This window comes from Scardinius erythrophthalmus (genome assembly GCF_964197995.2).
Source record: "Scardinius erythrophthalmus genome assembly, chromosome: 16".
NCBI lineage: Eukaryota > Metazoa > Chordata > Actinopteri > Cypriniformes > Leuciscidae > Scardinius > Scardinius erythrophthalmus.
The window spans coordinates 27,974,225-27,988,037 of record NC_138236.1 but is presented as its reverse complement, the minus strand read 5'-3'; the positions used below and the strand labels follow the sequence as shown (position 1 = coordinate 27,988,037).

The 13,813-nt window shown below is 38.8% G+C and overlaps 1 protein-coding gene across 1 annotated transcript in view; it reads left to right on the top strand.

The window, feature by feature from the left end:
- Nucleotides 1-326: 326 nt before the first annotated feature.
- Nucleotides 327-13,813, top strand: part of snrka (SNF related kinase a) — a 54,915-nt gene continuing 41,428 nt past the window's right edge. Inside the window, exons 1-2 of the mRNA XM_081389368.1 lie at nt 327-529; nt 11,644-12,360. Coding sequence (XP_081245494.1) covers nt 11,772-12,360 — 589 coding nt within the window. The 5' untranslated portion in view covers nt 327-529; nt 11,644-11,771. The remainder of the gene's footprint in view (nt 530-11,643; nt 12,361-13,813) is intronic.

Genomic DNA, 13,813 nt, shown 5'->3' with positions numbered 1-13,813 from the left:
TGTTATTGTTTACTTCCTTGAAATAGGTGCGATTTCTTTTCTTTTTTTTTCTTCTTTTTTTTTTACAGAAAAGCTGTTTGAAATGCTATTTAACCTTCCTTAAGCAATACTCAGAATTAAACATATTTAGTGTACTTGTTAGACCCCATTTCAGCATGATTTGGAAGATTGAATGCTCCACCATAATGAAGGAATGTGAAAACCGTATGAAGTCTCTACACAAGCGCGAAAGTCACGGCCACATAGCGCCCTCTGTTGACGGTATTTTTCAGTGCAGCCCGCTACAATGTGACTCATCCAATGTTTCCGTGCAGTTCCATGGTTTCAGGGCGGAGAGCGAGAAGCGCTGAGAGTCGCACTTCCACCAGCAGCCTTTACACACACTGATCAGTACTAACCTCACTCACTCACTCACACACACACACACGGGGCTGGACTCGCACTCAGCCGGGCTTCACCCGTCTTCGGATCCACAGCCGCCGGGACATTTAGGAGTTTAAAGTGGTTTTAATGTTCGCCTTAGAGAGCGGTAAGTCAAAGCTTTGTGTGATAGTGCGTTAGAATGCTAACACTGTTAGCCGGTTAGCATCTGTTTAAGACACAATAAACGTGCGTTAAACAACCTCCGTTAATGTGGATGTGATTTGACAGCTGCATGCATGCTCTGTGGGGGCACACGATGCTGGATCGGCCTGGTTCCAGTTTATCTGATAATCACGGGCTGTGGTAGAAGCGTGTAGCCAGTTAGCCATTATTTATATCCTCTTCCTCTCTATGGATGTATGGAGCTCATAAGGAGCTTATGGGCCAGATCAGGCCTGACTTGCATGGGCATATCAGGTCTGCTTTCACATGATGTGTCCATGATCATCACCAGACATGGATGCTTTTCTCTCTTTGCACTTGTGGTTTTGATAGTATTGATGGTAGAAGAATGTTTAATGATGATGGACTTTAACAAGTCTGCTTTTTTTTTTAAAAAAGGATAAGCTTGGTTAATTGCATAGTATCAAGAAGATGGATGTGGTTTTGCAGGCTTCTGATGTGAGTGTGTGGTTTGATGCTCTCAGTATTAAAGGTTGTATGTCCATTTTTTTGCAAGTTTCATTTAGTCTAATTAGCTTTGTGAACATAAAATGCCTTAATTTGCTTCACTTGGAGTTTTAATGTTTCATCAGTCCTTTCATACTCAATTGCTGAGGCATGTAAGAGTTCAGAAGATCAGGTTCAGCCTAGTGTACTCTGATCAATATGTCTCTTGTCACACTGGAATGTGTAAGGTGTGGAACACGTTCCTTCAGCCTAATTTACTGTAATCATGTTATGCAACCTGAAAGGTAAAACTGGGCCTGGAACTGCAGGCAATATGATTGTGTTGATTTGGCAGGTTTGTCTTATAATTTGTGGTTAGAATGTGATGTTAATATTAAAGAAATAACCACTTCTTGATGCTAAATTGAGCCTAAGAACAGCTCAAGTACATGACTTAGACCATAACTCTATAAAGCCTACTGTATCATGTTTGGCATGGAAGGCCTCTAAATTATCAGCATGATCAGAACTGCTGAAAAACCTATTTTACACAATCTACGGCATGCCTTCTGTCGTCTGATTGATAGTTCTTTTTTTAGTAAGTAAAAAGCTTTTTCGTATAATTCTAAAAGTTATTCAGGTTATGGTACACGTGTCTTTCTGCTGATTTTTTTAAAAAGTAAACGTCAGAACATTTACTGAAGTTACCTATATTTACGTAATTATACTTTTTTTTTTTTTAAATCTACATGTAATGATTGTACTAAGTATCAAATGTGGTACAACATGTTTTTGAGGAGTGTTTATTTATATTTCTCAGTCATTATTGCATTGCATTATGCACTACCCGTGCCCGGCCAAAAAAAGTTGCTGTTTGGATTTAAATAGGCAAATGCTTGGCCCGGTTTCACAGACAGTGCTTAGATTAAGCCAGGATTAGGCCTTAGTTCAATTTGGGCATTTAAGTAGCTTTTATAAACAATCCTTAGAAAAAAAAAAAAAAAAAAACCTTACCGGTGTGTATCATGAGACATGGCAATGGCACTGACATATTTTACGATATGTCGATGCAAGTTGCTTTCAGTTAAAACTTCTCAAACATGCACTAGTCTTAAGCCTTGTCTGTGAAACCAGGGGTGAGAGTCTATGACTGGATCATTATTGCAGTGATTATTATGTGTCTAGGATGTGATATGTTTGGCAACTGTTCTTCTAACCCTAATTGATGGAGTGTGTGGCTTTTCATTTCTTAAACAACTAGCCTATGTAGGAAGACACATCATGGTCATATTCCAGAATGACAATGTCAAGATTCATCAGGCTCAAATTGTGAAAGAATGGTTGGGAGGGAGCATGAAGTGTCATTTTCACACATGAATTGGCACCTCTGAGTCCAGACCTTAAATTCATTGAAAGTCGTTGGGATGTGCTGGAGGAGACTTTACAGAGTGCTGGACTCTTGCATTGTCAATACAAGTCCAAGAATTACCAAAGTACCAAAAATGTATGCACCTCTTGATGGAAATAAATGTTGTGATGTTATTTCCATCAAGAGGTGCATATATTTGATCATAAAACTAAGCATTTAATTAATATATGCATTAATTAATATATGCAGTCTGGTATACTGTTTGTGTAAAGTCTGCTAAAAAAATTGCATATTTTTGTCTCTGAATACAATTGAGCTGTTTTTTCTCTCAACTACGATCTCCATATTCTCAATATATCATACTAAATGGGCCATACAACTAAAAGCCTGATGTATCAAATATGAAACATAGATTTTATTTAAATGTTTAATAACCTTTGGTAAAAAAAAGACTTCATATGTCAGGCTTTACAGGGTTAACTCTGAACTCACCTGTGTAATTAGAGAGACTGTGCAATATTACACAACAGTTACAGTACATTCCTGGCCATGCACAGTCATTGACTGACAGATTGTTGGCTGATACGCTTGTGTTTTAGGAATTCTTTAAAAAAAGGTGGAGCTGTTGATGTGTTATTGTGAAAGGGCTGTAAATGCATTATGATTTTAGTGTTTCACATTGGAACATTCAAGGGGTTGACCGTTCAGCCGGGGTCATTTGAATCCATTACGACTGCATGGTAATTGGTTGGCAGCCAGCATTAGGCATTACAGCGGGATATGATTTATTTAAGCTTTTCTGTAGGCTGTTCAATAGGCAAGCTGAAATCTGAAATGCTATTTGTGGTAATCTTCCATTTTTGTTGTGTACAAAATGGTCTGGAGCATCTGGGCCGCCTTGTTTGGAAGAAGACCAGATTTTATAAATGCATACTAATATTATCCTTAGAAATTTTCACCAATTCAATGTGGGATTTGGTGTCGATATCAGTAATAATCAACCGTTTATGATGACAACATAATCACTAGTGAAGGGGGCCGAACAATCCAAATCCTTGAACAAGTGCTCCTCTTAAACCACAACAAGCTCTGTTTTATGAAAAGAGATGGACATTTCTTTTTCGGTTGAACAAAAGATGGTGTAGTGGCCTGTAGTGTTCATTGTTAATGATCCAAGCTATTATTTGTGTACTATGAAAGCACTATGTAAAATTAATGGATTTTGCTGACTAATTTATGTTGTTTGCTATTAAGGCAAACATGCTGCTGCTTCTCATATTTAGGGTTAGGGGTCTGAATGAATTTCTAACTTTAGGAATTATAGGTATAGGCCTAGTTTTGTATGACTTTTTGGTTAGACAGTTTAATAGGTCTTGAAGAAGGAAAAAAAAAACACTGAATTAATTGTAAACATTGAAAATTGTCTAGTTTTAGTGAGTGATTTTTTTTAAATGAACATGAATGAAACGGGCTGCAACAGTTTATTAGGCTGTTGTCCCTTTAAGAATGAATGCACATATTTTCAGATTTTCCCTAACTGTTTACATTCACAAGAGTGCATTTGGACATAATTTTGTGTGTATTTGACCATTTGAGCGCAATAAGCTGTGAAAGAGAACTGAATTCGGGACCGTATGCATCTGAGAGGCGGCATCTGTGCTTGCGTCGCATTGAGTCTTTCTTCATGGCTTATTGTGGTTAAGAACACTCTTAACGTGTCAGTAACTTTAATGCTGCGTTCACACCAAACGCGAAAATGCGTCTGGCGCGAGTGATTTCAATGTTAAGTCAATGGTAAGACGCGTTTACGCGCGTCTGGAGGTCTTGCAGCGCGAATGAGGCGTTTAGCGCGGCGCGGTAGACGCGAATTCGCCTCATTCGCGCGTCTAGTTCGCGCGAATGACGCGAATTGAGCGTCTGGCGCGTTTCGCGCGTCAAGCGCGAATTGTGCTTTTTGTGCATCACGCGTTTGACGCGAATTTGCGTCTGCCGCCCGAGTTGAAAAATCTGAACTTCTGCGTCAATTCGCGCCGCGTTAACCAATCAGGAGCCTGCCTGCTTGCTGCTGTCACGTGGTGAACTGACAGTTTATAATGTTATTTTATGTTTGGCCTCATTACATTATTTTGTAATATGACTAAAATGCACAACAAAGCAAATCTTTCACTTAAAAACTCGATTTCAATATGAGAGATAGCCTACTCATTTGTATTGAATGCTATTTATTCCATATCTATTCTAGATTAGCCTATATGAAACTTTATTAATCTAATGTAAAGACACCAAACACAATTAAGTGTACAAAAACTTTTCAAAAAAATCACAGGACAGGTTTCACTTCTGGAGGCTGGCTCCATTTATTATCAAAACAAAAATAAATGACAGATTAGGTGCGGGAGAGGGTAAACCTCGCGCCGGGCTGTACAGCGCGGGCTCGTCATGCAGAGACCACTCGAGGCCGAGGCTTTATACGGCCTACGCTTTCCTCGTCAGCGTCCTCACCGTTAGGTCCACCAAACCTACCTCCTGGAGCAAATTGTGAAACTCCTGAAACCCTCCGGAGGTTTTGGTGGACCCGAGTACAGCAACGATGTCCCCTACGCAGCTGTTTCTGCTCTCCAGAGCATATACGAGCGGTGATTCTCTCGATTAATGCTAATGCTATGCTCGATAAACATCTGAAAAAGGTGGCCGCCAACAGCTTTCGAAACTTTCGCCCCCGGGATTCGCCTTTGACGCGCGTGACGCGCGTAAATTTCGCTTCAAACTTTTGATTTTACGCGCGTCAATTTCGCTCTTGACGCGCGAATGCACACAAAGTGGTCACGCGTATAACTAGACGCGGCAGGCGCGAATTTTGACGCATTTTCGCGTTTGGTGTGAACGCAGCATAAGTGGTAGGCTACTGCAAAGTTAAAGTGTAATCGATTTTAAAAATTTGTGCATCGATAGAAGTAGAAGGTAGAATCGCAATTCATATGTGAATCGATTGTTCCCCCCACCTCTATTAATAATTAGTGCTTGTGTTGTGCATAATTTTACTAATTCTCGCAGGTTTCGGGCTCACAACAAAAGCACGCTGACTGATATATATATATATATATATATTAGGGTGCATCAAATTTGAATGGGAAATTTTAATTTCAAAATATCAATTTGGCTGGCATTGCATTTTGTTCCAATTAACATAAAAATGACTTTTGCAAAGTTTTGAGGGATTCCATTGAGATTTAGGGGTGCCACCTAACACATGAACTTTGGCGAAATTTCGAAAAATGTGCAATTTTTAGTCTAATTGCCAAAAGGTTGACCTGGAAATGTTGAGTACAGTGAACTTTTATACAGTAACATGTTCTATAGGGTTATCAAAGTAAAAGTTGTTTGTTTGAACCCTTTGGGCAACTTGGGCATTTCTCAGAATTCAACTTTCAAGATTGTCCATTCATTTGTCCTATAGACAAAATGAATGGAGGTCAATGGGACATGTTCATGTGGCCTTTCCCTGTTAATTTACTGTAACAACTACAATGCTACTCTCAATACACATGAGACATCTACAGTGGGGAGAACAAGTATTTGATACACTGCAGATTTTTAAGGTTTTCCCACTTACAAAGCATGTAGAAGTCTTTAATTTTGATCTCTAAAGTTGACTCTACAAACTGTGAGTGACAGAATCTAAAACAGAAATCCAGAAAATCACATTGTATGATTTTTAAGTAATTAATTTGCATTTTATTGCATGACATAAGTATTTGATACATCAGAAAAGCAGAACTTTGGTACAGAAACCTTTGTTTGCAATTACAGAGATCATACGTTTTCCTGTAGTTCTTGACCAGGTTTGCACACACTGCAGGAATTCTGGCCCTCTCCTCCATACAGACCTTTCTCCAGATCCTTCAGGTTTCGAGGCTGTCGCTGGGCAATATGGACTTTCAGCTCCCTCAGAAGATTTTCTATTGGGTTCAGGTCTGGAGACTGGCTAGGCCACTCCAGGAACTTAAGATGCTTCTTACGGAGCTACTTCATTAGTTGCCCTGGCTGTGTGTTTCGGGTCTCTGTCATGCTGGAAGACCCAGCCACGACCCATCTTCAATGCTCTTACTGAGGGAAGGAGGTTGTTGGCCAAGATCTTGCGATACATGGCCCCATCCATCCTCCCCTCAATACGGTACAGTCATCCTGTCCCCTTTGCAGAAAAGCATCCCCAAAGAATGATGTTTCCACCTCCATGCTTCACGGTTGGGATGGTGTTTTTGGAGTTGTACTCATCCTTCTTGTGGAGTGGAGTTTAGAGCAAAAAAAAAATCTATTTTTGTCTCATCAGACCACATGACCTTCTCCCATTCCTCTTCTGGATCATCCAGATGGTCATTGGCGAACTTCAGACGGCCCTGGACATGCTTCGGCTTGAGCAGGGGGACCTTGCGTGCGCTGCAGGATTTTAATCCATGACGGCGTAGTGTGTTATAATGGTTTTCTTTGAGACTGTGGTCCCAGCTCTCTTCAGGTCATTGACCAGGTCCTGCCGTGTAGTTCTGGGCTGACGCCTCACCTTCCTCATGATCATTGATGCCCCACGAGGTGAGATCTTGCATGGTGCCCCAGACCGAGGGAGATTGACCGTCATCTTGAACTTCTTCCATTTTCTAATAATTGCACCAACAGTTGTTGCTTTCTCACCAAGCTGCTTGCCTATTGTCCTGTAGCGCATCCCAGCCTTGTGCAGGTCTACAATTTTATCCCTGATGTCCTTACACAGCTCTCTGGTCTTGGCCATTGTGGAGAGGTTGGAGTCTGTTTGATTGAGCGTGTGGACGGGTGTCTTTTATACAGGTTCTGAATTTTTGTTTTAGATTCCGTCTCTCACAGTTAAAATGTACCTATGATAAAAATTACAGACCTCTACATGCTTTGTAAGTGGGAAAACCTGCAAAATCGGCAGTGTATCAAATACTTGTTCTCCCCACTGTATACTCTGAATATGACAGTGTCCACTCTAGAATACTGTTGATGTTAAGTTTAATAGCTTAGCTAACATAGATAGCAAACTGGTTAGCAAACTGTTGCTAGCTCACGTTAGCTAGATGTAATGAGCACCAAATACCTATAAATATGACTTAAATGACTTATAATAAATAAGTATACAAAGACACAATTACAGATATGATAGTAATTATGTAATAATACATACCCAACACAGAAAGATCACCTCAAACAGAAAGATCATCTCAGTTTTCTTGAGCTGTAGTATTGTTTACCTCAGATCTCCATTGTGACCATTGAGCACTGTTAAGCACTTTATCCAACAAAAACAGATGTGCGGTGGCACCCCTAAATCATCATGTACTGGACAAATATTTTGCATGTGTTGTTTCTACATATATTGGAACATTTTTAGCACCCAGCCATATCAAAATTCAAGAATTGTGTTTTTTGATGCACCCTAATATATATATATATATATATAATATATAATATATATATATATATATATATATATATATATATATATATATATATATATATATATATATATATATATATATATATATATATATATATATATATATATATATATATACTGTGTGCACATAAATCCGCCTCTCAAAATAAGTGGCTTACTGTTCTTAAATGGTCAACTAAACACAATTATGTCAAAATGCCTGTCTTGGCGAGTATTCAGTCAGTTTTGGAATGTAAATAGTTGAGAAAGAAAATACGTTTTATTCTTCTCAAATTCCGTTTTATTTTTTACCAAATTCTGTGTTTTCTGTTTAAAATTGTCTGGATTCCATTTTAATGGTTACATTAATAATCAAAAAACATGTCTATTTAATTGAATAAAAAAAAACTAATATTAAAACAAATTTATTTTTAAATATTTTTTTTCCATAAATTTTGTCTTGTATTAATTTTTCTGGAAATCAAATGTAGGCATAAAACATTAATTAAATTTATCTTTTATTTATATGAAATTGAACAAACTTTTGTCAAACAAAGTGCTACTCTTAAAATTAAAACATGGAAGACAATTTTTGATTATCCCTTAAAGTTTTAATAATTTATTATTATTATTATTATTAGTGTTAGTACCATTATTACATCGAGACGTAGCTAAATTCTGCTGTACAACAACTGTAATATAGCCTATTTCTGTCACAATTTCAAGCTGAACCGAACTTTTATTTTGACAGGTTGCCGTGAAGACCTTTAAGTTTGTGTGTTTATGATATATGATGATAGTTTTGTCAAATGAACCGGTAAAATGCTTAAGTAGCCTATCTCTCAGAGCGGCTCTGGTGATGAAGTTCATGCATTCATGTTGTGGCGGAGGCTGAAAACAGCGCGAGCGTCACGCGTGCTTCAGTGTGTGGTAAATGAAACCGCTCCATTCATTCACACTGAGAAATGCAGAACATGCAGGATTCATATTTAAGTCTTTTTGTGGTTTAATATTCACAGACACTAGTCTAAATCGCGATTTGATTTAAGTGAACTGACTTGCTTTTTATTAATGCATAAAAAAATTGACAAATTCCGTTAAATTCTGCATTATACAGTAAATTCAGTTTTTACGACTGGATTCCGTCCGTGTTTTCCGCATCGTATCGGAAATCATTGGGCCCTACCTGAATAAGTTTCAATTTGTTTATTTGGTCTTATTTTATTTCTGACTTTTTTGCTTGTTTTTCTTTTTGTGTGAATTTAGTTCAAAGATTTAAATAAAGCCTCTCTTTGCTGTTAAGATATTGTAACAAAATTACCCAAATTATCAAACAATTCTAATATAATATCTGTATGGCAGTATATATGGCAGTTTTCCCTGTGGTATCAAAAAATGTTTTAGTCCCCTTATTGATTTTACACTTCATTTCTTCCTGATGAGTGATATGATTTATGGAGATAAGGAGGATGCTGTGAACATGTGGAAGTCATGGCCGCTCTCATGGCAGTCATCTCCAGCACTGGCCTGAGGTTAATGCTACTGGAATTAAATCAGCCCTTTTAGGAGGCAGCCTCTCTTCTGGAGCACCAGCTTACTTGCCAGCCATGTGGCTTTTTTTTCACTAACAAGAGGAAATCAATACAAATCCATGATGGTCCATGTTGAAGGCCTGTGGCAGTGGGACCACTATGTAGCTCTGCATGATGGGAATGGATTACTCAGATTTTCAGTAAAATCTGTTGGACTATATAAACACGTGAATCCTTTATTATTTGAAGCTAGAATAAAGAGTTAAAATCGACTCTTAAACTTAATTATTAGGCCTAAATTTTTTTATTAGTGGCTCTTTGAAATGCTTGATTCTGATTTGACAAACTGTATATTTGACACTTCTACGCTTTAACTAGCATAACTGGTAGACTGTATGTTACTTGCATAACATGTAATTTTAGAATAGGGCTGCACGATTTTGAGAAAAAACCTAATTGCGGTTTTTCTGACAAATATTGCGATTGCGGTGCGATTTTCGATTTTTTTGGTTTTATTTATTTTAAAGCTTGAGTAAGCAAACTGTACTTTTTATGTAATTTATGTAATAAATATAACCTTATTGTAAAGTGTTACTGATTAGTTATACACCGTTTCAGACGTCTCCTGAGTTCACTGTTGGAAAGATCAGTTGTTTTAACCATTCATTAAAATGAATCGGTTCAAAGGAGTCATTAGTTCGCGAATTGGACGTGTCATGCGCGTTGTGTGATTATCCCAGCAGTTAGGACATGGACATCCAAGATTTCTGTCAACACAGAAAACATTTCATCACTGGATATTTTTTTAGTTTAATTAAAGTTTTTTTTTTTTTTTTTTTTTTTTTGGTCAGTTAAATGTCCGGAATGCTTTTCAGTTCAATTTATTTAGCACGATAATTCAGAAAAAAAAATCTCAGAATGATCCACATGAAACTTTGGTCTTCCGACCTTTTACCACCGTGTCGATTTATTTTGATTAATATGTGCGAGGGAGAGAGAGCAAGACAGCGCTTAGTTTGGAGACGGTGAAGTAATTGTTTACACTTTTGCCTGGCTCCGAAGAGAGAGAGAGAATGCGCGCGCGCGACCGGCTCTCTCTCTCTCTCTCTGCTCGTTCTTTCAGTTAAACATGCGCCCTGTCACTCACAAGCGCAGCTGTTCATCTACATTACTCACCGATCAAATAAGACTTTGGCGGGACAAAAATTCACTTTGGCGGGCGCTAAAACAAGTTCAATGCAGAAAATTCATGCGTGAATTTAACTTAGTAGGCTACATGACCATGCACTCGCACAAATGCGACCACATAAAATTTTAACTCGCACATTCTCAAAAAATGGTCGCAGTCTGGATCCCTGCTGTCGGTGGTGATTTTTAAGATGCTGGTATAGATTGGTAGTGTTTCCTCTGGATCTGGCCACGGCACGTCGACATATTTTAGCACTCTTTTGCTCCACGTCGTTCTTCGCAAATCCAAAATAAGTCCAAACAGCTGAAGTACAAGTGCTCTCCCGTCACCGAAGAAGTGCCTTCTGCTTTGCTGCTGCCAGAAAGCCGGTGCACTGCATACAACCTTGTAACTTTCCATTGCCATTTCTAATTGGCCAGCAAGCCAGGAACGCGAGATTCGACCATTTTGATTGGCTAATAGGTTTGTCACTCAAATGTCAGAGGCGGGGGAAAAAACCTCAGACTCCTGAGGTTAGGTTATTGCGGGAGTTAAAACCTCAATATCGATGCGATAAAGGTTAATCGTGCAGCCCTATTTTAGAAAAGCCTTTATTTTGACTTTTAACGTTGTATTCTATTTCATTATTAATAATTTCTCTTTTTGATATGTTGTAATGTTGCTGTGCATTTCATTCTGGACTTTTTCTTTATTTTTCTTTAACTTTAGTTTTTTGCCCTCCCTTATAAAACGCCTTGAGCAGCTACCTCTAACCGTCTACGTATTAAGGCCTATATAAAATGAAAAATATTTTTAAAGTTGTCTTTTTAAATCCCGCTTTTTTTTTTATCTATATTCACCACAATATTAACTGATTGAAAAACAGTGGTAAAACCTTCACAAATTTGGCTGAAATTGGTTAATGTAATAGCTCTCGGAAAACCATTGGGCCGCATGCAGCTTTAAGGTCTTCAGTGTGACGTCAACATGCAAGATTACAAACAATATAAAATGATAATTGTGGCGTTTATCAATTTATGACTGTTTGCGTTCTAATGACTAATTTTTGTACTGGTATATCTCTGATTAACAGGAACCTGCCATCATGGTATTGCCGTTACCAGCCAGTGTGCTAAAGTGAGCTGGATTTTCCCTCCGGTTTAAACCCCACCCCTCCCCCAGGGGCCACACCCCCTCCATCCCACCGGAGGACCAGCAATCATGGCGGGAATCAAGCGCGGATACGACGGAAAGATCGCTGGACTGTATGACCTGGACAAGACGCTTGGCCGTGGCCATTTCGCCGTGGTCAAACTCGCGCGTCACGTCTTCACCGGCGAAAAAGTGGCAGTCAAGGTAATCGACAAGACCAAGCTTGACACGGTCGCAACTGGTCACCTCTTCCAGGAGGTCCGCTGTATGAAACTGGTCCAGCACCCCAACATCGTTCGGCTCTATGAGGTCATCGACACGCAGACCAAGCTCTACCTGATCTTGGAGCTCGGCGATGGCGGTGACATGTTTGATTACATCATGAAGCACGAGGAGGGATTGAGCGAGGAGCTGGCAAAGAAATATTTCGCCCAGATAGTGCACGCCATCTCGTACTGTCACCGGTTGCATGTGGTTCACCGCGACCTGAAGCCAGAGAACGTGGTGTTCTTTGAGAAACAGGGAGTGGTCAAGCTCACCGACTTTGGCTTCAGCAATAAGTTTCAGCCGGGAAAGAAGCTGACCACCAGCTGTGGCTCGCTGGCTTATTCTGCCCCTGAGATCCTGCTGGGAGATGAGTATGATGCACCTGCTGTGGGTAAGTGCCTGTGCATCTCAGCTCAGTAATACACACTCCAGCGTACAAAACAAAGATTCAGTTTGCCATGGGCGTTTAGTCAAGCACTGTTTATTTCCTCATTATTATTTTAGTGTCTCTAAAATCTGTTTTAGCATTACAGTGATTTTTATCTTGTGTAAAGATGTTGTTTGGCACATCGTTTTTGGATGGTTGAGAAAACTTTCTTTACCCCCATAATAAAATTAAAGGATTAGTTCACTTCAGAATTAAAATGTCCTGATAATTTACTCACCCTCACGCCATCCAAGATGTTCATGTGTTTCTTTCTTTAGTCGAAAAGGTTTTTGAGGAAAACGTTCCAGGATTTTTCTCCATACAGTGGTCTTCAACGGTTATCAACGGGTTGAAGGTCCAAATAGCCGTTTCAATGCAGCTTGAAAGGGCTCTACACGATCCCAGCCGAGGAATAAGGGTCATCTAATCAAATGATCTGCCATTTTCTAAAAAACAAAACAAAAAAAACATACATTTTAACCACAGTTGCTTGTCTTGCACTAGCTGTGTTGCGCCACACATTACTTAATCATGTTGAAAGGTCACGCGTGACATAGACGGAAGTATCGACCCAGTGTTTACAAAGCGAACGTGCAAAGACTAAGTCAAACACCCTTTACAAAAAATGTAAAAAAAAAAAAAAAAGGTAAAATAACGATGTCGGACGATTTTGAAGTTGAAAATGAGAAGGGACCTTTCCAACGTGATTACGTAATGCGTGAAGTCATGGACGTGCAAGACGAGCATTTGTAGTTAAAAAAGTATATATATATATATATATTCTTTTAGAAAATGACCGATTGTTTCGTTAGATAAGACCCCTATTCCTCGCTGGGATAATGTAGAGCCCTTTGAAGCTTCATTGAAATAGCAATTTGGGCCTTCAACCCGTTGGTTCCTGTTGAAGTCCACTATATGGAGAAAAATCCTGCAATGTTTTCATCAAAAACCTTTATTTTCGAATGAAAAAAGTAAGACATGAACATCTTGGATGACTTGGGGGTGAGTATATTATCAGGACATTTTAAAGGGATAGTTCACTTTGAAATAAAATTTTGGTATGTTTTAGCTTACCTCAAGGTAGGGCTGGGCGATTTTGCCTAAAAAAAAAATCTTCGATTTTTAAAGAAAAATTCGAGTTTCGATTCGATTTTCGATTTTTTTTTTTCAATAAACTTAAAAAATGACTGCAGACATCAGATATTGTGTGAAAAGTGCAACTTTATTGCTATGACTGTCCTCAAGAGTTAAAATGCGTAGAATCCCAAAACAAAAAGTAAATGAGGCTCTGTCATTCAACAATTTCAAGCTTTAACCACTGATCTATATAGAATGACATTATATAGATCAGTGGCTTTAACCCAGGTTTAAGCAAAAGTGCAACAACTTCACAGTAGCTTAAATTTTCTGTTCAAGA